General features: G+C 40.2%; 1 protein-coding gene across 4 annotated transcripts in view; it reads left to right on the plus strand.

Annotated features, from left to right (window-relative positions):
• WWOX (WW domain containing oxidoreductase) overlaps positions 1-25,503 on the plus strand; it is a 674,139-nt gene that overhangs the window by 534,521 nt on the left and 114,115 nt on the right. The window contains exon 9 of one of the 4 annotated variants that reach the window (XM_065567633.1): positions 5,621-12,697. The exons of the other annotated variants lie outside the window; for them this stretch is intronic. Within the exon in view, the coding sequence (XP_065423705.1) occupies positions 5,621-5,767 (147 nt within the window). The 3' untranslated portion in view covers positions 5,768-12,697. Of the gene's footprint in view, positions 1-5,620; positions 12,698-25,503 lie in introns of those variants that run through there. 4 annotated transcript variants of the gene reach the window in all.

Below are 25,503 nucleotides of genomic sequence, written 5' to 3' on the forward strand. Positions count from 1 at the left end.
GTGCCAACCTCTTGGTGACAGTAAATAACCTGACTGAGAGAGGCCCAAAAGAGAGGTTAAGAACATAAGAACGGCCATACTGGGTCAGACCAAAGGTCCATCTAGCCCAGTATCCTGCCTTGCGACAGTGGCCATGGTTACAGAAAGTGACCTTTACCTAGGTGTCATAGATAACACTCACAGAAGACGTTTTCTGTGGTAATCTATTGTGGAAATATCTTTCAGAATAATTACTGTGACCCAGGTCTTCCTGAATAACATAAATATGTTTAAAAGTATCTTAGTCCAGTTGAGATAACAGTCTGAGTGTATCCAGGAGAAGCAAGGTCTGTTTGCCAGTCAAAACAAGGTACTTTTAACCAAGTACACACGTAACTCATTCCCCATTTATGAGACTATCTCCTGGTTGAACACTGATCATGTGCTAGGGGGTTGAAGTTCTGAAAACAACTCCCACACCCAGAAATTAATGTCGGGAAGGCAGATTCAGAATAAAATCTGCTGCAGTTTCTCCCCATGAACATGGACTGGTGTCACTAAGAGATTCTTTGAAGGTTTATTCTCACCATATTAGCCCATCCACAATGGGGCACAATATCTGCCACCACTGGGTCAATGTTCAACCCTGTAAAGAAGATCCTGCAATGGAATAATCTACTCCAAAGAGATTGACATGTTCCACAATAGACATTTCCAGAATATGTCAGCATTCCATGATTAATCTATTGGAGGGGAAGGCTTTGTGGTTTAAGCAGCAGGGTTGAATTACCTCAACTTTTTGGAACCAAATGTTCAAATGCCACCAGAGTTGACTAAGTCCTTCTCCTTTTTAAGGTAGCTAATTTGGGTTCCATGCAGTTTACTGTGTGGGGAGCGTTAGAAAGATTACTTGAAAAACAAGGTCCTGTTTGTTTTCTGTGGACATTTATGATTCCCTATCACTTTTCATAAGTGTGGAGGTTTGTGACGTTGTCCTTAGGCAGAAATTTTTCTCCCATAATTTTGCAATGTACTATGCATCATTTTCTCCCTGGCTGCCACCCTATATCTCATAAGTGACTTTACTCCAGTGGGGAATTGATTTGTATGCATATTTCATAAAACACTTTGAGATCCTTTGGGATGAAAGTTGTCATATAAATGTATTTCCCTGAGGAAAGTAGTGGAAACCTCATTACTTGGCATATTGTACATTTAAAACTAGACTTGTCAAAACATTAGGAAATGAAGGAAACAATCCCCAACTGGCATTTGGATGGGCTAAGTGATCTAACAGATCTTTTCCATATCTAATGTCTATGGTCCTCTGATTTTATTTAGTGCATTGTAAAAAGGGTGGCAAGGAATGCAAAATCCATGCATGTATAAAATGTCCTTTAGCAATACTGTGGCTTGTTTTATATATCCTTTAGCAAAACACTGTGGTTTACTTACTAACTGGTTTATTTTAGGCAGTTCAGAGTATTTCTATAAGTGACCTCTTTGAGTTACTTTAGGGGGTGCAGTGGATTTGTAGCAAAACACAGCATGTAACTCGAGTGTTCTCTCTGAAGCCAGATATTTGGTGCCAAGCAAAATTTGTATGAGCAGCTTCTGTTTTAAGCAATTATATAGTGTGTAATACACAGAAGAGAAATTAAGCAAAAGTACATTTTGCCCTCAGGGATTGCTCTAGCTGTTGGTTTTATTTTAAACAAGTTTTGCCCCTCATACAGTAAGGTTCCTGTAATAAATCACTTATGTGATAAACTACAGTGTATTACACAGAAGAAAAGAGAAGAGAAATGTCAAGTGAAAACAAATGGTAGAAGTGAAGGTGTGATATAGCAGTGATTATGTGTTGGGAGGAAGGTGGTTGTACAAGGGTTTAGAAGTATAACAAATAGAAGGCATTTGGTAGTTGTACTCAACATAATGACTTCGCTGCAGTAAACTACTTATATAATAAACTGCAGAGGTGTCAGTGGAGAGTAACAGAATCCATCTATTTAAACTGATTCTCAGCTTACTTAAATTAATGGTGATCTCCTGTATGAAAGGAAAAACTGGTAAAAAGACATGAATAATATTCATGCAGAGAGCTGTTATGAAATAAAATTAGAGTTACCATTAAAGATGAGTCATTCATGAGAAGTATGGAGGAAGGACTAACTTCTCATACTCGGGCTCATTTTCCAGTAGGTCCAATTTAGCAGCCTTTAACCGTGAAACTTACACTACCACCTGGTTATTGGTGAAATAATAGTTGAGTAATGAAACATGCATACTGATTTTTATCCCTTGCTTTCTTTAATATAGAAGAGATGGATGAAATTTACGGGGCTGGACTCACCCCTGCAATATTCCAGCTTTAGGCTGCTGTAACGCTATGGATTGCAATAGAGAAATGCTGCAGTAATGCAGTGGTGAATCAGATCCAGATTTTCTCAACTGAAAGGCATTGGGCCAAATCCTGCAGACTTTATTCAGACAAAACTCCCACTGTCTACAGTGGGAGTTCTGCACAACCAGATCAGGCTGCACCACAGTGCACTATGTCGGCTGCTTTCAACAGACCTTATTTTCTGAATTACCTTGTTCCCCCAGAAATTTGTGCTCTTTGATTTCAGAAACAAGTACCCAATGGAATTCCATTGAAAATATTGATGCTCCTTTTGCTGTGTGATTCAAATCAAAACAATGTATCCCAAATCTTAGAAATGAATAGATTGGTATCAATTTTTGGGTTTGATTATTGATATTAATACAGTGATTAGGAAGTTTTAAAGAAGAAAAGTGACATAATCATAAGAACATAGCAATTTCCATCCTTTGCCTTTTGTCCTTTGAAAACCATATCTACTCTGTATCCCTGAACTTTCACATTTTCTTCCCAGTGCTATTTAATTTGTACACAGATCTGATGTACAGAGGTATGCTAGTTCAGAATTTCTCCTGGGGTGCAGATGTGGCTCAGAAGTGGTAGTTAAGCAACCTAAGTTCTTTTCCCGGCTCTGCCATTGGGTTGTCATGTGATCTTGGACAAGTCACTTCACTTCAGTGTGCCTGCATTTCCCCATCTGTGAAAATATGGGGATAATAATGCTAACCCATCTTTGTAAACTACTTTGAGATCTATGGCTGAAAAATGCTAGTGATAAGAATTATTGGTGGTGTTATGGTTGTTAGAGCTTTCAACTGACCTGAGAATTTTGAAATAAAAGTTAGGAACATACAATGGCAGAAAGGCTGTGGGCAAAGGCAATGATATAATATAGCAATCTCTGATTGGCTGCATTATTCATTTGGCATTAGTGCATCTAGGACATTTCAGAGTTAAGATATTTTGCTGTGGGAACTGTCTAGTTTATGGACTCTACATTGTTTTGTTTAATTAGTATAGTATGTATATGTAAAAATCAGATATCTTTTTCTTAATGTGGCTCAGTAAAGTACTGAGAAGTTTAAAAGCAATTAGATTTTCAACAAAGGGATGTTCTTGTCAAATCAGGAAACATGAAAGGAAGCCTAAAAATATCAACCTTTTAAAAACTTGCAAAGCTAGCAATGCAGTGATTCTGTCAGACCCCACCCCCATTACTTATTCACAATCAGATTTATTTACCATTATTAAAAGTGTTTGAACCTGATGGCAAACCAAATTCTTATTTTTTTGTTTGCAGTGTTGTTGTAGCTGTGTTGGACCTAGGATATTAGAGAGAGAAGGTGGAGGAGGTTATATCTTTTATTTTTACTTTACAGATGTTGGTCCAATAAAATATATTACCTCCTCCACCTTGTCGTCTTCTTTTTTAGAAGGATCAAATGAATCAGCTGAAGGGGTAAAGTTGAAATGGCTGGTATCCATCATCAATAAAATCTCAATGGCCCACTAGACAACTGTTAAGAAACATTGGACTAACATTGTGGATACGAAAAACTAAACACTCTGCTACTCCAGTGCAGCTGTGGGAGGGGAAAGCCAGTTTTTCATCCTCATGTTCCCCGCCCCTGATCCTGTGGCTGGCGTGGATCAAAGCGGTGCCTAGAACAAATTAGAGCAGCCCAAAGCCTTCTCTAACTTGTGTCTTGTAATGGCTTTCAAGGAACCGGTCCGTTGGCAAGGATTGCTGCAATGCAGCATGCTCAGGCCCTGCCTCATCTAGCGCTAAACCTATCTTTGATGTGCCCCTATTTCAAACAACTTCAGAAGTGGTGATGTAGAGATGACTGATTTTACGTCATCTGAAAATTCTCCTATATAAAATTCTCCTGGTTGCCCCTTTGTGGCAGGTCTTCAGCTGCTTTTCTTTGCTTGAGCTGCACAACACATCCAGAAAAGTGTCATTGATTTGGCTTAGAGATCCTAAAACAAGGCTTCCTATGGTTAATACAGTAACTAGACATTTTACAGCACAGTGTCCTCTTTTATGGTCAGAAAATAATAAAAACATTGGAGACCCAGAGTACTTGCATCATTTAGAATTGTGATAATGTTCTACTGTATAGATTCTGGTGTCTGGAGTTTAACCTTCCCCCCCCCACCCCAGCTAATACTAAGCACAGTTGATCTGGTATCAGACTGTTCCTATTTAATTCTGCTACAACTGAATAGTGGTGAACAGGCAGTAAAATAATACCTTAAAGTCATAGTGTCTCTTTCAAAAGGTGATTTTCAAAGATCATACACATTTTAAAAACACTAATGCGTAATACTAATGATCTTGTGATTTTCTTCTCCGTAGTTTTATAGCATCTCTTTTCCTGATCTTTCAAATAGGCTGTTCATGCAGTATTAAAGCAAAGAAAAGATTTTGCAAGGATGTGTGTCCCATATTCCAGATCTTATTGATGCAGTGGCCCAAGGAGAGTCCTGCCTAACCATCATTTAACATGTATTCATGTACTGCATCCACAGTACAAAGACAGATTTCAGATTGTTTCTCAAAAAAAGATAGCACAAAAACTGCTCCTCCTATGCAATTAAATGACACCAAGGGAAATGAAAACTCAAGAGTATCTCTACACAGTCACATACTGCCTGATGAACATGTGCACTAAACACTGTGATGAAACTAGATCGCACACATCGGACCAGTCATCCGTAGCAGTGACATTTAATAAGAAAAGAGTGATTGTCATGAATAAACTCAGCATAGGCTTTAAATAAATGCCTCCCTCTCCCTCTCCCACACCCATTACCCCCTACCAGTTCCACTCCATTTTTATTAACTCTGGTTTTGAGGCTGTTGAAGAAGAGGGCTTCAGCTGAAGTTTTGGGTTATATGGTTAAATATTTCAGAACATAGCTGAATCTCTCTTTTTAAGATTAGATTAACTATTATGGTCCGGCATAGAGTTAAAACAAACTTTTAAGAAAGGATGAAACTGGCAGCTGTGTTGGGCAAAGTGTTATTTTAAAAGAATGTTTGCTTTAACTTTGGCAATGAACAAAGTGTCGTTAGTGTCATTAAGCGTCTAGGGAACTGTACGATACTAGGAAGGTTATTGTTTTATTTTGCAACAAAGAGTCCTGTGGCACCTTATGGTCTAACAGATGTATTGGAGCATAAGCTTTCGTGGGTGAATACCCACATCGTCAGACGCATTGCTTTATTTTGTTTGTTTCTCTTGCTTTCAGACTGACAGGCTTGAACAACTAAGTCCTCGCTTCCCCCGCCCGGGTAACAGCAGTTCAAGTTTCTTCCATGGGGCTTTGTCAGTGTTCTTCAATCCTGGCCAGGAGGGGCCACCGCTTGGTGGTGAAAGGATAATTCACAATCCATGACCTCTCTGCTGAAACTGGAAACAAAGAATGCCAGGCACTATCAATTGCAATGGTGTTTATGGTGTTGTGTTGTGCGTCCACAAAGAATTACACTGAGACTGCCCTTGTCATGTAGGCTCCCCAAACAATTATCAGAGGTGGTTTTGGTTGCTGATGAGTTCTAAGCACCTGGGGCTGAAAGACCAGCCAATCCTCTGATTTAACTCCTTTGCTGAGTTTGGCCATAAAGTGAATAATCTACAAAGGCACACTTTATGGGCCAATGGGAGTGCTCCATAGAGCAGTGGTTCTCAACTAGCGGTCCGGGGTCCTCCTGGGTGGCCTCAAACAGGTTTCAGGGGGTCCACCAAGCAGGGCCAGTGTTAGACTCACTGGGGCCCAGGGCAGAAAGCTGAACCCCCATTGCATGGGGCTGAAGCCCGGGGCCCTGAGCACCACCACCAGGGGCTGAAGCCAAAGCCTGAACAACTTAGCTTTGTGGGGGGCCTTGTGGCGTGGGTTCCCGGGCAACAACCCTGCTTGCTACCCGCTGACACCAGCCCTGGCTTTTATAAGCAGAAAACTTGTGGCACAGGGTGGGCCGTGGAGCTTTTATAGCATTTGGGGGGATGGCCTCAGAAAGAAAAAGGTTGAGAACCCCTGCCATAGAGTAAGCTCTTATAGGTATACATGCACAAATCTCAATAAGAGGACATGTGAAAAGTGCACATATTTCTCAAGCACTTTGTTTTCAAATGTACCACCATTATACCAGAGGAAGTGCTGGCTGACGTAGTTTCTGGGAGTGAGTCAATTTCTCGAGCTTCCATCCCTAAATGGGCCTGTGGAACAGGGGGAAAGGGATTGAAAATATTCCACATTCCCTGTGAGAAAATGTGTGTCCCTTAGAAGGTTGGGCAACTCTTCACTATTAAAAATGTTACTTTTTTTCTATTGGAGACAAGTTCTCACAACTTTCAAACACCAGTGTCCAAAGTATAACACAACCTTATTTTATGTCATTATGAAATAAGAATCAGTATAATTTCCAGCCCTTCAACTGCTTAGTAATACATTTATGGATCCATTGGGAAATGTTTGCAACATAAGAACATAAGAATGGCCATACTGGGTCAGACCAAGGGTTCATCCAGCCCAGCATCCTGCCTGCTGACAGTGGCCAATGCCAGGTGCCCCAGAGGCAGTGAACCTAACAGGCAATGATGAAATGATCTCTCTCCTGCCATCCATCTCCACCCTCTTACAAATGGAGGCTAGGGACACCATTCCTTACCCACCCTGGCTAATAGCCATTAATGGACTTAACCTCCATGAATTTATCTAGTTCTCTTTTAAACCCTGTTATAGTCCTAGCCTTCACAACCTCCTCAGGCAAGGAGTTCCACAGGTTGACTGTGCGCTGTGTGAAGAAGAACTTCCTTTTATTTGTTTTAAACCTGCAGCCCATTAATTTCATTTGGTGGCCCCTAGTTCTTATATTATGGGAACAAGTAAATAACTTTTCCTTATTCACTTTCTCCACACCACTCATGATTTCATATACCGCTATCATATCCCCCCTTAGTCTCCTCTTTTCCAAGCTGAAAAGTCCTAGCCTCTTTAATCTCTCCTCATATGGGACCCATTACAAACCCCTAAGTGCTGCTACTTCTCATCCCGGTAAAACAAGTACAGAACGTTGAATGTCTGCAACTCTGATAACCCTTTTGCTTGCTCCTGGAAAGTATTTTTCCTTCGCCCCTCCTCTCCACATCTTGCCCACTCATAAAACGCAGTCTCATGTGAAGAAATTCAAAGTTTCTAGGAGTATGGCAAGGTCATTTAGGAGACCAGGCAGTATATTTGCATAGTCCCATAACTGTAAACATTTATTTTATTTTTCCCATTTGTGCTGTGTTGTTCTCCGTTCATATTCTAAGTGGGAAAACCTTTTAGCTGTGACTGGGCCCAGTCCTCAATGGACGGGAATTGAACGTGTCACATGGTATTTATTAATCTAAAAAAGTTGTCTTTCCAAACATATCTAAAAAACATATGGGAGTTATTTGAAGCAAAGCAATTGCAAGTTCATTTGTTATTTCAGCAAGCTCATTCCTTATGATTTCAGTTGTATAATAGATATGGAACTGTTTGCAGGTTGTTTGTAGTCATATATTTTCATTTGGTTTCTTGGGCTAAAGACACGAAAGGCTGAAACATATCATCCCCTTGGAGGAATGGATGATGTTACACAATCTGGAGGGTTTTTTCCCCTCTCTCATTCTTTTGTCAAATGGCATGTGATATGCTTCTCAGGCAGTCATTTAAAGGCTGTCAATTCTACTGTGGCCACCAGGGACCAAGTGATCATCTGACTTGCCTCGCTTAGCAGTTGGGGTTCTTAGTTGGTAAAGATGTCGGTCTCTATCTGGGAAAGTAGTGCCAGGTTTAGTGAATCCCTGGGCTATGTCAAGTGTGAAAGATTTTCAACATTTTCCTCAGAAGTCCTTTACTGGCAATTACTATGTGATGGCCAGTTGTGTTAGTGCAGGGGTCGGCAACGTTTGGCACGCAGCTCGCCAGGGTAAGCACCATCCCTCGCCCGTGCCACTAACCGCCACCCCCGTTGGCCCAGGACGGCGAACCACGGCCAGTGTGGGCCGCGATCGGCTGAACCTGCCATGTCAGCAGGTAAATAAACTGGCCCGGCCCGCTAGGATGCTTACCCTGCCGAGCTGGGTTGCCGACCCCTGTGTTAGTGACTAGTTGGTTAGTGTTAGTGGGCTTATGACGTGTTATTTTTACACAAGATTTCTATTGTATAACAGATCTGTAGTCACACATCAACCAAAGCATATTTTCTATTACATCAGTCCTTGTCATGGGGGAAGAGGGAACCCAACACCTTTCTTTCCTGCAGTTTCCAATTTTATTTGTATTTTCTTGCTGGTTTATATTTATTAGCACTAACAAACAATATACCTCAATAATAATTTTGTAAACTGGAGAACTAACCTCCTATGAACCTGTGTTGCCTCTTGTCCCTACTGCAAAATAGAGTAAACCTCCCAACACAGTCTCCTCACAAATTCTAAGAGCATTCTGAGGGAAAGATTAAATTAATCTATAAATAAATAAAAAATGAGAAATCTGGTTGAACTGGTAGCCATGTTAAATGTTCACCAGTTTATCACATACCTTTGGACATTTGTTCCAAATGTTTTGCAAAGAGGGAAGTACTGGGTCCTTACATGAGGCATGTTTTTATAGGCCTGGTCTACATTAGAAAATTAAATGGGCTTAACCTATGTTGCTCAGCAGTGTGAAAAAGCCACATTCCTGAGTGGCGTGGTTAAATTGACCTAATCCCCAGTATAAACAGCGGCAGGTCGACAGAAGAAATCTTCCGTCAATCTAGCTACCGCCTCTTTGGGAGGTGGATTACCTACATCGATGGGAGAACGTGCAGCTGCAGCCGTGCAGCTGTGCCGCTACAGCATTTCAAGTGTAGACTAGCCCATAGCGTAGAAACAACCACCATCGCTCTGCAAAGAGATAGATGAATAGCAATTTCTTTTGTGAGACTAACAGAGCACTATAAAGATGCAAAACTTTAAAATCCTTTCCTGTTGTAGCTAATAATTTGTGTCTCTGGAACTGGAAACTAAAATGATACAGATCAATATCAGGTATATTGGCTAATCTATTTATTCCTTCCTTCTCACCACATGCTCCCAGGAGTTTAGGCTCCTTAAGTGCCTAGTGGATGAAATGCATCCACCTGGGGTCAGCCTGTTCAAGGCCCTTTGTGTTGCTATGTGCCCGTGTAGAACTCCATAGGTGACAATGATAGTGGGGGTGCTGAAGGCATAAACCATGTATTTGGGTTCTCATTATTACTTCAAGGCAGGGAGTACAGCAGCACCCTAGTTCCAGCACCTATCATAGATGATCCGCTCTTTTCCTAAATAAGAGAGTACAGAAGGGAGCATTAGAACTGAGCCAGGGGAGGGGCTCTGGAATACACCCATTCATGGATTCAGTGGCTCAGAACCCTTCATACGGGGCAGCGAGGTGCAACAGCTAATGTTCCAGCCCAGAAGCATGAATAGTAGCTGCACTGCAGCTCCTCAACACACCTGTTGGAGGAAGAGTGTGGATTCTGAGCCCTGCAGAAACCCTGGTTAGTTGGAATGTGTGTGTGGTGAAGTATAACTTAACCTGCAAACCCAGACAATTTTTCATTCTCTTTAGAGCTGTATCACTCAGGAATATGATAATGGGATACACCGGTAGTATGGCAGCTTCTAACCTTAATTTGGCAATAGAGTTTACATAATTAGAGGTGGGTCTGATTTATGCTAAATAATATGTTTTTTATGCACGGAGCACAGTAGCATGCATTATCACCACCTGACGTGCATCGCCATAGGCAGCAAAGGTGAGCTGACAAGTCAGTGGCTTTTATTAGAAATATCTGGTGAAAAATATTTATTGCACGCCCTGTGATGGTTCCTGTTTAAGAAAAATAAATATGGAAAAGTAGAAACTTAGCATGATATATCGTACCCCTCCCAGCTCATGTGAGACTTCCTTCCTGGGAGACAGTGTGTTTCATTACCCTGTAGTCTTCAGAGCAGTATCTGAGGCAGTTCAGATGTTTTACTGCCTTTTTTTAAGGGTGTCAAAATCCCATATTTTTCACATATTTCAGTGACTTTTATTTTTTTTTAAAGAGTGTCAAAAATCCCATATTTTCCACAGAGACTCTACTATGGCTCATGGTGGCCTACCAAATCTCTTTGTCTGGTCTGTCAACTGTGTTGGGCCTGACGTGATATATTTCAGTCATGCTGGTGATTTAAGACCTGAAGAGCCATCCTTTAAAGGTGGAACTGAACTATAGGGGGTAGCATTTTAAGTCAGGCCCTGAGACAGACTAAAGGCATACTATTGCTTAAAATTAGCTGAAGGAAACCATGGGAGCCAAATGGCCAAATAGTAGATGTCACGAAACAACAAACAAGCTTACAACAGGGAGTCCTGTTTCACTGCTTTCTGAATGAATATGAATATCTGTGTGTATATACACACACACAGCGTGAACAGCAGTTGTGCAAAGCTAAATAACAACCAGATAATCAGGATCCTGTTGTCATTAAGTAGACATGAGAGTCCAGTGCCTGAGTTACCATAACTGCACTGCAACACGAATTCTCCCATAACATGACATAAAATCTATCAATCTTTAGGAAGGGCACAGGGGAGAGAGATCTCATGATCCTGTTCCACTGAATCTTTTAAAAAAAATCATTTTACAGATTAGGCTATTCAGTAATATTACTTGCATGATCACTATGGCCTGAATATGTGACTGAATTATCTCTTAGAACTTGGCTGCCATTCACATATTAGCTGAAATATTGTTATATCAAAACAGCCCCTTAAAGGAATGATAGTCCTCTCCGTACACTGAAGCCCACTACTGACCTATATTTACCGGTAATCTATTTGCCTTTGGTAAAGTACAGGGTGTTTAATGATGCACAACACAAACACACTCCAAGAAGTGTGCCTCAGCTCTTGGGATGAGTAGTAATATTTCTTTTTCAGAGGTCTGAATTAGCATTCATAAAGGTTGTTGTAATTTGAAAACACCCATTACAAGTAATCTGAATATTTGTTTGGAACTAAATATGTCTGTTGATACATTTGGGGTGAGGCTGCCTTGGGTTTTTGTTTTTTTTCTGAACTTTGTTGTAATAATATTGGGACTCTCCTATTTGTTACCTTTAAATGCAACAGCTGATATACAACAACCTAAAAGAAAACACAGAAAAGCTAAAGAGTGAAAATGCTCTTGGTTTGAGGTCTCTGACTTGTTCAGTCCAGGGGCAGAGACAAAAAAGCACTACGGGACTGAAGGACCAGTGATGATTTTAAGTGAATGATCATGGCTACAGACAAATGCTTTTACACCGATGGAAGGCGCTGAAATATTTCACTTAGAATTTTGACATTTGATTACCATCTTTATTCCTCCACTTCAGTTGCAAAGTGTGTTAGCCTCTTATGTTTCAAGTACTGTTTGGGCTACCAGGCAATGAAATAATATGAAAGAAGTGTGGAATCCCATCTTTCAAGTGATAAAAAACTTTAATCTCTAAATCTGCTGGCTTTTTGGAGATTTTAGCTGCTAGAATCACGTCACAACAGAAGCGAGGAAGAAAAAGCAAGATGATTATCAGAATTACATGATGTTAAGGTCCATTATCTCACAACCTGCCATGGCTAGAAACACTTAGGCATACAAGTGAAAAAATCAGTTCAGGAGAAGGCAGCCAGTCCAAGGATTGGTCATGGGATAGCGATTAAAAAGAAAAAAGAAATATCACTCTGGAAAAATAAAGTTTCCTGTATATGTGATCTATGGCCAATGCTATACTGAATGACTATTGTTGGGCAAGCCAAACTTGCAAAAAATGAAAATATTTTACTTCCAGAAGTTAATTTAAAAAACATTTCCTGCCAGTCCCGACAAAAAAAAAAAATTACCAGTCAACTCATATTTTACAAACCTTAAAGGACCTGATATTCAGAGGTGCTGAGAGAACACAGATTGTATTGACTTCTAGTGGAGCCATGCTCAGGACTTCTGAAAATCAGCCCCCTAGTAAGCAATGTAAAGTGGGTAGTCCTATACCCACCTCAAGAGAACTCACCAGATTTAACTAATGGACTGGCACAGATACCCTCCTAAGCATTCATTAGCAATGCTGGAATGCTTGGAACTGAAGAGGGAGGATTTTCTTTCACTGACAGCTGGGCTAACTCAACTGTAGGCCTTAGGACTTTTATATCAGAGCTGGATATTTCCTACTTCTGCAGTTAAGTGTTCTTAATGCTGGAAAACAGCCAGGCCCAAGCATATTGTAAGAGAAGAGAAAGAAAGAATGAATGAAAAGAAAAGAAAAAACACAAATAACCCCCCATCAATAAATGCCATTTACTCTACTCAAAAGACACTGACAAACCTTAACAACTTGCAGTAGTGACATTTTCAATCTTTTAATAACAGAAATCAATATTGTGGTCTTTACTTTCATGTATTCCAGTCACCATATTTTTAAAATGTATTTTCTAATATTACACAATATTTAACAGGTGAGAAATATCCAAAAATGTGTGTTTAAAAAAAAAAGAATGCTGCTTTTTAAAACTGTATTGTGTTATATTCACATAAAAAGTAGTACTGGAACATCTTTGAGAAAGGTAGCTTGCCCTTTAAACTTTTAGGCATTTATGGCCTTAATTGTGCTTTTCACCAAGATTTTGCATATTTAATATTTCCTTTTAGAGCTTTCAGGAATCTCAATTATTAATTCCACTGAGGATTTATAGGTCTTCTGACTATCCCTTAAGTATAAAGATTGTAGACTCATCAAATACTGTTTTCTTCCTTAAACTTGTTACAATTTCTTTATCAAATTGGCTTCTGTAGTTCTAGAGTTAAAAACTGAATATTTATCACTTCATCATTTGGGGATTTTTTCCAAATCTAGGCAATTTCTCCGTAATCCTTGTCAAAACTCTATCTTCAATTACTGCTATAAACTGTAGATAGGTGATCTCTAATTCACAAAAGCAAATAGCTATTTTTGACATTACCCGGCCAAAAAAATAGTATCTCTCCTAAAGATACTATTTATAAAAGTGAACTGCGCTAAATGGAGAACAGTGTTAACCAGAAGCCTATGAATAAGTAATGGGGTCTAATTTTCCATTATTACAGTCATCGTTTAAAAATGCATGTCTACCAGGACATTGTAATGATTTTGTATTACTTAGGAAAACTTCTACAGTTCTTTTTTCCCCTCAATTATTTCATTACTTCTTCATTAGATTTGCTCTCCTCTGATGTTTGTGGAGCTTCTGAAAACCAATCTGACAAATGTTTTTTGTTTTTTTTTTAAATTACCCCTGAGACTACCAACACTTTAGATATTTTTCATGCCCCTTTCTTCAAATGCTCTCACCATGTTATGTTTTGGCATCCATAGCAAAACCCATTAGCTGTGACAGGTTAAGATGCCTCTGCAGACTTCACCACAAAGGAACTGAATCAGTGCCAACCATTATTCCTTACAACACACTGCACCATCTAGCAGAAGAAGGCCAAATCTATAACTCTCATCTTAGGTTTTCTGTCCTGTGGGTGCAGCTTCTCTAAAGAACATACTCAGTTGCATGGTACACATTTTTCAGTCCTGGATATGCCATGGTTTCAGTTCATTAAGTAGTAGGCAACAAGGGCATTCTTCAGCCATTCTGCAAACCTGTGGTGCATATGTAATTGTTATGGGCTTAGAGAGTACTTGCAGATGAAAGGCACTGTACACTAGTTAAATTAAAATTCATTGATTGTGGAAACTCTGCAATCAATACACACCAACCTGTACTTTCTGCATCTCTGTGTAATGCTAAACAGTCCTATCTAGTGTTCTAATCAGTGCCCCCATAGCTCCATCGACCTCTTGCCTGATGTTACCACCTAAAGTGTGGTGGGATTCTTACTCCATATCAAAAGATACTACGTAAGAGAGTTATTCTCCCTTGATATGCACACACAACTTCCGTTAGTGTCGTTGAGTGATATGAATGCAACATCCTAGACCAGAGGTGGCAACCTGTGGCCACACGCAGCCCATCAGGGCAATCTGTGGGCTGCGAGACATTTTGCTGATGCTGACCATCTGCAGGCACGGCCCCCCGCAGCTCCGAGTGGCTACGGTTGGCCATTCCCAGCCAATTGGAGCTGCGGCTGCAGGGACATGCTGGCCACCGCTTCCCGCAGCTCCCATTGGCCGGGAACGGTGAACCGTGGCCACTGGGAGTTGCAGGGGGCTGTGCCTGCAGATGGTCAACATCAGAAAAATGTCTCGCGGCCCACAATCAGATTACCCTGATGGGCCGCATGCAGCCCACGGGCCACAGGTTGCCCACCACTCTCCTAGATCCTTAAATTGCAGATGTCATAATAAGGTTTGAATTGTACATTGATCCAATAAAGCCATAGAAGTCTATTCTTGTCAAGTGTATATAGGTTCTTATAGCACCCTCATCACCACAGTAGCTGAGAACCTTCCAATAGTTGACATAACTAGCATATGCCACATTTTCTCCCATTTAGAAATGGGTCATGTGTTCTCATCACTAGGTGTCGGACCTTAGACCATCAACTGCTTTCACTTTGCACACTGAACAGCCATAAGGTGGTAATGACTCATGATCACTACCAGTTTGGACTGGAAATAACCCATGATTCATAATTCATACATTGAAAGCTTCATTAATATGAAGTTACAATTGCTATGGATAGAGTTCAGTATTGCTTTACAAAAAATGTTAGGGTTAGAAAGACAAACATATTGGAAATTCAGGAGGTTTAAGATTGCATTTCTCAAAGAGATCACCCAAATTACCTGACTCTGCCCCGTAAATTCTGTGCATGTACAGTACTGACAATGTACACCACGGAACATTGTTCTTTATAATTTGTTTCTATATGAACAAAATAGATCTAACTTGACAATATGTCTTTTTGGATTTTGAGAGGAGGATGCAAAATCAGGTTTCTATTGGAGATTTAGTTGCAAATGTAATTATGGAGCTAATGCCATCTCTCCATAAGAATTAGTAATATTTATAATTTATTATAGGGCTTTTTATCTGTAGATCCCAAAGAACTTTACAAAGGTGGATAAAGTTCTTAACCCCGCTTGAAAGATGGGGAAACTAAGGCATAGAAAGGGTAAGTGAGTTGTCCAAAGTCACACAGTGAGTCAGTGACAGGGCCAGAAATAGAACCCAGGACTCAAATCCAATTCCCTTATCCACTGGACTGTGTTTTGTTTCAAAACTCTTCTTTTCAGTGCCTCCTTTTCAAAGGATTCTTATTTATTTCCTAGCTCAGATCATTCATTCTAAAAAATGACTGATGGGTCTGTGATGGTGTAGATTTTGTTCCTATTTGCTTCTTTTTATATCAAGTCCTTTGCGCTTCCCCCAATTATGAAGAGAGCCTTGTACCTTTAGTTAAGAATTCAGTGCAACTACGCAGTTCTCTGGTTGGTTCTGCCCATGGAAATGCCAGCTGCTGCTTAAAAGATGCAATCTCAATCAATTCTAGAAAACATGAGATGTGTCACTTTTTTCTAGTCTGTGCCTTTCCCTGAATAATAAGGAAAAGCTAATTAACATGAGATGGCAAATGAATTGCAGTAGCTGCCATTTCACTGATGCCGAGTCCTCTTTAGCATTCTCTTTGCTTCCATCCACTACAATAAATTCAGATTAGATATCGAAACAGCCAGTTGAAAAATACCTTTACTTTTAGTGTTGCATAATTTATATTCTGATGCATCATGTAAGATTCTGATCCAGCATACCCCACAAGACATTGCAGAAATGAAAGGGGTACAGGAATTAAAGTTAGGATATCCTTTGTCCAAACCGAAATTTGGATAAATAGGTAATACATTGGATTTCCTCTTTAAGGAAACTAATTTTTTTTCATTATCCATCCCACTAATGTAATTAACTGCCTTCACAACTCTAATTCTAACATCCTTGCATTACTAAAAATCCAGTTAATTTTAATTCCATTTTTCAAGTCTGATAGTGCTCTGTTACCTGCCATAAAGGGATTATTTAGTAGCATTAAAATTATATTGCTAAATTAAGTTCCTGGATCCGGGCCCTGGCATTTTAGGATGGACAAGCCAAGCTGGAGTTCATTAGCATTTTAAGAATTACTCACTAAGCCTAAACCAAATTAAAAAGGGCCACTTTGTTTTTAATAAAAGACCTTTTTCTTGGCACTCTACTTTCAGCTCTGATCCAAGCTTGATAAATATCTGTAAACGAAGGAGAAATCATGCTAAAAGAAAGAGGAGTATAAAATTATTTCCATTGACATTTATAAAGGTTTGTGTTCTCACACAGGAGACTGACACTTCAACAATCCGAGTACATGTTATCAAGAACAAAAGTTCTTATAGGGAAATAAGGTCTGGGGTCTTTTTCTGAAGCTGCCTCTCTGAACTCATCCTATTCAGTGCAATGGATGTTGTTATAGGTGTTAAGCGACACAGTTCCATAAAAGATCATCACTTGAACGTGTGTCTCTAGCCTGAAAAGTGACTATGTAAAAATGGCACCTTCTTACTCAGCAGATCGGCTTCCTGTCATAGCTGCTTATTTTCATGATGAAATCCTATTGCTCAGATACTTGCGTCGGAGCACTGCTTCTGAGAAATAAGTCCCTAAGGTTGAAGCTTCCACACAACCTTCTGAGAACTTGATTCTGAGAAAGAGCATAGTCAAGGATGTAGCTATTATAGAGCCGTACATAATACTGCACTATGAGATTGCATCATTTTTATATTATGCACTATTTATACAATAGGTGAGTTAATGACAGAACACCCTTAGCCATGAATTCCCTTCCATTTGCCAGTTAATTAGATGTACTCTCAGGAAGGTAATGGTGTCTAATGGTCGGAGCAGGTGACTGGGATTCAAGACTCTTGGGTTCTATTGCTCTGACACGGCCTTGAGCAAGTCAATTAAATTCTCTGTGCCTGAGTTCATCGATATAAAATGGGTATAGTGATCTTAACTGCTTCTCAGGAATTATGTGATGCTTAATTCATTAATATTTGTAAAATTTGATGAGATTCTTTAATTAAAAGCAGTGTATAATTTCATTTTCTTTCAGCTAATATTTTTCATTTAAACTGAACGCTTAATGTTTTAAATAATAGATATGTTTTTAAAATATTCCACTGACATTGCAGTGGATCTTTCAGGGCCAATACAACGGCAGGAATGCAGATGATTCACAAAGACTTCAATCACACGTAGCCCATGACTCCTTAAAAATATTGAGTCCATTTTGGCTCAGTAACGCTATCTAAAAGTTTACAAGGTGCGAAGCATTTCTCACAATGGATAAGCCGAGAAATATGTTTGAATATAAAAGTGGCTACTTTAAATCTGGCTTCAGTTCAGAAGAAACACTCTGGAAATGAATATGGCAGAAAGACTGTTGCATGCATATTAGCCATTTACAGTGTGCAGAGTGAAAGAAGCTTTTGCTAGCCCAACACATTTCTTTAATGGTGCAGTAGGATGTACCACCTGACTGCCAATTTGCCAACATGCCATCTTTCTGAGAGTCCTTGTGTATAGTATTTAATCATTTGATGTTGGGCGATAAGGGAGCCAACTCCCAGGTCCTACAGCTCCTGCTTGCAGTTGATTATGCCTTTGTGCAGTTTTCTGCTTGTTCTTCAAAAACTGTTGTAGCTGAACAGTGGATTCTGGCCTCCCCATGAACTACGGGTCATCCTCATTTCCCTTAAAAGACTTTGCACTGGAGAGAGGCTCATGTGACCCTCCATTTGAGAAATGTTAGCAAGGCGTTTAACTTAGGTGTTCCTGCTTTCCGCTTCACTGCAAAAGGAACAAATAGTTCCGGCCGACTCCTTGTTTGTTTGCTGCCTGGTCGGGGCTTTCACAGAAAAATGTGCTGAAACCAAACTGGGCATTTTCACATTATATTTAAATTTAAAAGACAAAATAGAAAATAATTGTTCTGAACAGCAGCTTGTCAGTGGGGATGTAGCTAATCCAGTCTGTCTCTGGTGTGCCAGTCAGGATGGCATCTAGGCACAGAGTATAGGAAGTAAAAGTCTCAGCATTGTCTTTCTATCCTAGTGCTGCTGTCTTTGTTCTCCACTCGGTGTTTTCTCCTTCTCTTTATCCTCCATTTTTTGAGCGGACATATCTTTGGGAGGTAGAGAACTTGGTAATACCTCACTGCCTCTGCTGTGAGGGATTTTGCAGTGTCTTGACTAAACATTTCCCTGAGAGGCACAAGAGGTAGTAGTATTGTTCCAAAATGTCATGGATCTTGATATGCTAGACTTGTCAGTTCAAAATCACTCCAGGATATGACATTACATATTCATGCATGAAATTAGCTGCACTTAAATTTAAAAAATCAGTGTATTCTGAAAATAGTGTAGTAATAATGTATAAAGAAAACTGGGGTATACTCTGATAAGTTCCAGGTTTCTACATAAAAAATGAAGGGTTTGAATGGTGTGGTGGCCAGAGAATCCGAGTAGTTAGATGCGGAAAATACTCATTCGGCCCTGCTTAATCCATTCCCTGGAAACCAATTCAGAATTATTCCCTAGAGTATGTTCACTAGTGTTTTGCCCAGTGCTTTGATCCAGAGGCAATACCCTGTGCTGCTTTCATGCAAGGGGAGCAGATCTGGGCTCCCATGCTAACTCTTCTTCCCAAGGGAGCATTGCAGAGACATTATCGTCAGCCCTGTAGGAGAGGGGGCGTGCCTTGCATTATTCTCAAACTTACTCGTCTGGCTCCATCTCAGAGCATCATTAACAGGCTCTCGAGAGAGCTGCCCACAGTTTTCCTCTGGTGGAGTGAAGAGTCACACAAGACGTGGCTGAGGTTCATGCTGAAGAGTTCAAACAGAGGACTGCGAGAGGACACCTTTTCCCCTCCCACACCACCTCCTCCCTCATAATAATTAATAACACTTTGCCCTATGTGTAATTGACAGCACCTTAAAAACACTAAGTAACTAAGTCCCACAACTCTCTGTGGCCAGCACATCCCTCGCCCACGCCGCTTCTCGCCGCCCCCATTGGCCCGGGACGGCAAACCGCGGCGAGTGAGGGCCACGATCAGCCAAACCTGCCGCGTCAGCAGGTAAATAAACTGGCCCAGCCCGCCAGGGTGCTTACCCTGGCGAGCCGCGTACCAAACGTTGCCGACCCCTGTACTAGATGATGATAAGAAAAAACCCTGTTCTTTAAAACATTTAAATGCATATGGGCATAGCAGTATTCTTAATTGCTTAATATTCTCTGTTTTCTCAGTTGAAAAAAAAAAATGAAGCCAAATCGAAGTTCCTATGAATGGGAAATGGATATGAGCTGCAATACCTAAGGATTGTTTTATTCCTGAAATAACCATCAGACAGACAGTTCCTGGCTGTTAATTTTCTTTATATGATTTTAAGATGCTGTCTTTTTGACTAGAAGCCAATACAGTCTTTTTCCACAAAGTTTTGTCTATATTTGGTGGTTTCCTTTTTTATCAGCTTCATGACGTGACATCTGTCTCCACTGCTGTTTGCGTGTACCTCACCCACCAGAGCAAACTTCAAGCCCATCTGAGTCCTTGTAGTCTGGTGACAAAATCATTTTTGCAACTGAGTGGAACTTCTGTGTCTGACCTTTTGCTCTTGGACATGGAAGTTTATTGACTTTATTTCCTAGCAATAGTTACTAGCAGGGCCCTCTTTTCGCCAATCAATCCATATCATTTTGCAAAGAAACAGAGCATGCTGTTGTTGAGATTGATTTACACATTATTTACCTTTTTCTGCCCAGTTTAAATTGGTCAGCCTGATCCTATTCAAGATAAAAATCATAAGGTCTCAAATTACTTACTCAATAAACTGTGGGTTTGTCTATTATTAGTGATCATTAGTGTTATAATACAGCATGGAAATTTAGAGCAAATTAACTACATATGCAAGCTGCTGGACTCATCTGCAGTTAATCATAAGCATACTGTTCAGGTGGGCAGAGGATTTTGCAATAATATTTCCAGGAAGAATTTGTGGGAGAACTTATTATCCTTGGTTTGATTTGGTTTTTTTCTCCTTAATCTGGTTCTCCCAAATGAATGTTTTATCTGAGACACATTACAAAAAAGAATCACAGCTCAAATTAAAATAGCTTTTAATGTTGCCAATTCCAGGGCCCCAAATCTTTATCACCGTAAGTAATGAATGGAAGTTCCATGTTAGTACAACCCCCGCACCCTCCCCTACTTACTTTATCCGGTTCTCTGTTCAATTGTTGCTCTTTAATAAAGGGCTGCCTTCACCATTTATACAGTAATGTGGTGGGATGCACTCTCTCACGAATTATCAGATGATGACACAACACCATGAGTTATCACTTCCCGTCACCATTATTTCCTAAGAAAACGATAGCTTCCAGTTACCGTAGGGCTGGTTGAGATTGCATGGATGCTAATGTAGGTTAAAAGAGAGGGATTTCCTGATCATTACTGGTTTGTCTGGCACAACAAGACGCGTATGAGATAGGTTTAATGTAAGAAATCATCAGAAAATAGTTTTGGCTTTCTGAAATTAACAAACAGCCATTCCTCTTCTTTAAATATCCTGGTGTGTTTATGATGCAATTTAGTGCTGGTGGAAAGCAGCACTAGTGGAATTTAGTGGAAAGGTGCTGTAGACTGATTCACAAAATAGGCACAGCACAAGCAGTCATTCAGGCCTGGACTGGGCCACTCAGATGCCTGCATTGCCAGCAGGCCTGGTCTAGTCCCTTTCCTCCTGTAGCCATAAGGAACTGCTGATTGCAGTTCCCAAGTCTTATGAAGCCGCTGTGCTAAACTAGCTTATTGCACACACATCTGGCCGACTTTAGGAGCCCCTCCACCTGCTGATGCCAGGAACCAACTCAGCCACAGCTGCTCTTTGGTTCTTCTAGCCCTTCCACTTTCAAGAGCCAGTGTAGCAATTCCTCTTTGGCCTATGGGCCTGTTCCCCTCTGCACTGGCCAGCAGAGCTGTCCTTCACAAGAAGAGTGTGTGATATACAGGGATCCTAGTTAAAAAAAATTATCTGCTAAAAAACCATAAAAATTGTGGTTTTCCACAGTGAAAATGAAACACTGAACTTTAGTTTCCCGAGCTACAGTACATACAGGTATCAGTTGAACACAATGTTTTATTGATATATTTACAATTTTTAAGAAAGTTCAAAGCCTACCAGTGCCATCAATCATTATAATAAAATAAAATTAATAGAACTGCAATTTGTATTTCTTACATATACCAAATACTTCTATGTCTGTATTCTATATTTTCAGAAAATTATTGTTGTTTTTTAAAATGCACAAAAACGCTGGAATGATCCAGTCATAGTGCATTGTTTCTTTACTGTTGTCGATGGCCCTGCTATTTCAGCCTCTTGTTTTCATTTCTTTTCATTCAGTTTATGTTTAGCTCTTTCTATGTGTTCTACGTGTGTCTGCCTTTGAACTTAATCTACAGCCTTTCTGCATACAATCCAGAATTGCACATTACCATCAATGTAAAATTTGTCCTCACCAAACTCAGTGACACAGTCTTTAGGCATGATTTTTAAAGTTTTCAGTATCTTTTCAGAACTTCAGTCTGGAGGCTGACATGAAATTTGAGATGCATTAAAACACGAACCCCTATATGCTGTTGAGTAACCTCCTATATGCCGGAACCAGTTAATTGGAGTATGTTTAGCTATGTAAATTTAAAGCGCATTCAAAAATCAACCACAAGAGGGGGAGGTTGCACGCATTGAATAAGTGACACTGCTACTTTCAGTAAAATTTAGTTAATAGTTAATATATGTTTTTATTTTTTCACAAAATGTAAACACTAAAGATTCTCTGTAAAAACACACATTCTGCATTTTTCCATGGCAAACGGATTTCTAGGATCCCTGGGGATGTATCCCAGGATGGCATGACAGCTACTGTGTGCCCAAGGTCTCTGGAGACATTGAGAATGTCTGGAGCACTGATACTTCCAGGAGCTCCTCCTGGGCTGGTGAGCTTCTGCCTAAAGCTTCAACTGACACCCAAGTGTAAATAATGGAAAATCTCTACACAGCACCTCTTTATAAGAGCTCAGCCTAAGGTGCAGAGGTTTCCAAAGAAGAGTCTTGTAGCACTGTTAATATAGTCAGACACCAGACCCAGCAATACTGTAAAATTTTCCACATGCGGTCTTGTCCACCGCAGTGACATAGCCACCAACACTCATTTGCTCCTTTTGTTGCTGTGAACAAATAGGAATATAGGCAGGAGCCAGGCCTAGGAGAAATGGTAAGAATGGAGTTTAAAGCAAAAGTGTGAGTTAACAAGTACCGTGAACCAGTAATCAAGACGATGAGGCAGCTTGATATGCTTAGGAACAGCCTAGAGACTCAATGTGTGATCACACATGGTATATGTGTCAGAAATGTTTGGCTGCCTTTGCAGTAATGTGAAGTTAAAATGTACTGGTCTCTAGCAGAAGAGGTTTGTGTTTTGGTGGCTGGTATCTCTGCCTCCTTCTCTAAGTCTAAAGCATTCAGAGAGATTTTAGAATTTGTTTTCAATTATGATGATTAATATTTGTATTGTAACATCCTGAGGCCCCAAATAAACTGGCCCGGCCTGCTAGGGTGCTTACCCTGGCGAGCCACATGCCGAACATTGCTGACCCCTGTTCTAGGGTTTCCCTGGGTCAGAAGCAGAGGGTCAACGTGGACTCTTCTGCTCTGCTACAATCCTTGCTGGGTGGCTTAGCAGCTTGCTTTTCCTCCTTCCCATGGGTGGATGAGTGGGGTGACTCCTACATGTATTCTGGGGGCTTCCCATGTCAGGGACAAGAGCCAGTGTGGCCTTTCCTGCCCCTCTGCAGTCCTTGTTGGCAACTCCAGCTGCCCTCCCCCACCATGGAGAGCCTTTCTGTGTCAAAGGGATGCCCTGTGTGAAATATTTCATTCTTCAAAGAATAGGGAGTATATTGATGGCAGAACACCAAGTCAGTTAGCTTTATCTCTGAGCTTCTCACATGCAAACACTGTGATTTTGTATTTCAACAAGAGACTTTTTCCCCCCTCCACACATTCCATTGCATTGTTTATTTGAATCTTGTTTGGCTGGGGGGGGGGGGGCTACACTGGGGTCAAGGGGTTGGACCTCTTTCTTCATTTAATTTACTGATTTTAAGCTGAGGGAAGCAATCTGTTGTGCAGTTTATTTGGTATCACAGATGGAAGTCCTCAGCTCCAAGCCCCTTCACCAACCCACACACACATGCTGATACACCTGGATAACAGCTCTACCTGTTTACAAATTACCCCAATTTTCTGCTTGATTCAGCAGTAACTGCTTACCCTCCCCCGTGATGTAATTAGGCCTTCAGAGTTCATGTGCCTATTATGCTCTCTCTTGTGTTTTGCTTTTTTTTTTCTGTAGCAGTAATCATATATATATATGTGTGTGTATTAAAATTTCATATCAATTGTTCAGCTAAATTATGCACAGTGGGCCATACTAGCCAGCCATTAACATAAAGTATGCTAAACAACGTGTTTTCTTTCTGATAATTATACTCTAAAGCATCAACTGCTTATTCTAGTGAATTTTACCTTCTAGTTTTTCTTATTTCTTCAAACTTTTAGCTGTCTTCATGGCAGTTGACACAGGCCAAGTGCTCCTTCTGCTGTTGGGTGAACAAGCCTAATGATCTTTCCTTGTTGTTGTGAGAACCTACCACTGCCTAATAGCTAGCCACTCTGTGTTGAAACGAAACAGAAAGGCCTGGCTAAGGTGATTGTTTTCTAATCACATAAAGATCCTTCCACCAGCTGAAGCAAAATTAGCAGTGCCTTACCCAGGCAATGGGTCGATTGCATGCTGCCTCCAAGATATGCATGAGTTATTCGTTTAGTGGCTGGGTGGTGTTGGTGGCCTTGATATAAGGATGTCAGGCTAGATAATCTGGTGGTCACTTCTGGCCTTGAACTCTGTGACTCTATAATTCTACGATATGGCTGTAGGAGGTTCTGTTATGAAATAGGCTGAGTTCTCATGTTCCCGCAGTTATAGGTCTCCTTTCTCCCCTCCTAACTGAAATCTTTAACTTTGCTTCCTCAAGTTTCACTGAGGAAGTTCCATAAAATCAAAGCAGTTAAGCAAAAAAGGCAAAAATATAGACTAATTTTGCAGACTAGAGGGGACTGGCTCAGGTTTGGATAAGTATCCAACTGTTTGAACATATGGGCCATCAGGATTAAAGACACAGGTGCACTCATAATGGTAGCTTTATAAATAGAAGTAAATATTGTTTAAATAGAATTCTCTTTAAGTTTCACAGGATATATCACAGACTTGGGTGTACATGAATGTAATATTTAGGATTTTTTAACAGTATATTACTTAGCTGGTCGTACTGCCCATTGTGTAACTATAAACTTTGATACGATCCAAGCTGCTTTTAAAATCTCATTTTACTTTCTTAGCTAAAAATAGCCATAGTAATTCTTTGGAAATCTGCTTAAAGCAATGGGTTAGATTCTTCCCTAGATAAGAGTGAGTAACAACCCTAAGAAACTAGAATATTCAGTTTCTTACTTTGCCCACAAACTCAAAATAGAGAACATCTTTGATTTTTTTTTTTTCAAATAGAGTAGTGGTTGAGCTAATGGAAATGTTGTTCTATAAAAATTACTCTCTCTAGAGCAGTAGATCGTGAGAGGGAGTCAATGGGAGTTGAGGGTACTCAGCACCTCATAACAATGGCCCTTAAATTCCACATCTCAGCGGGATCTCTAGATGGAAAAATCTCCTTTTAGATCCCAATATGCTACACTGAATCTGGTAGCATGTCACTCAGCATCTGGTAGCATGTCACTCAGCATCTCACAGCATTGGGCCTTTAGTGACTATTCATTTAATTGGAGGGGGTAGAACAAACCTAACAATATACTGTAAATTGGAAATGCTGTGATCAAACAAGCATAATTTTTTAAAGAAGAGAGAGACCGACCCAATCTTTTGGCTTTTTGAATAGGCATATTTCAGCGTGTT

This window comes from Chrysemys picta, chromosome 14, assembly GCF_011386835.1.
Source record: "Chrysemys picta bellii isolate R12L10 chromosome 14, ASM1138683v2, whole genome shotgun sequence".
Taxonomy (NCBI): Eukaryota; Metazoa; Chordata; order Testudines; family Emydidae; genus Chrysemys; species Chrysemys picta.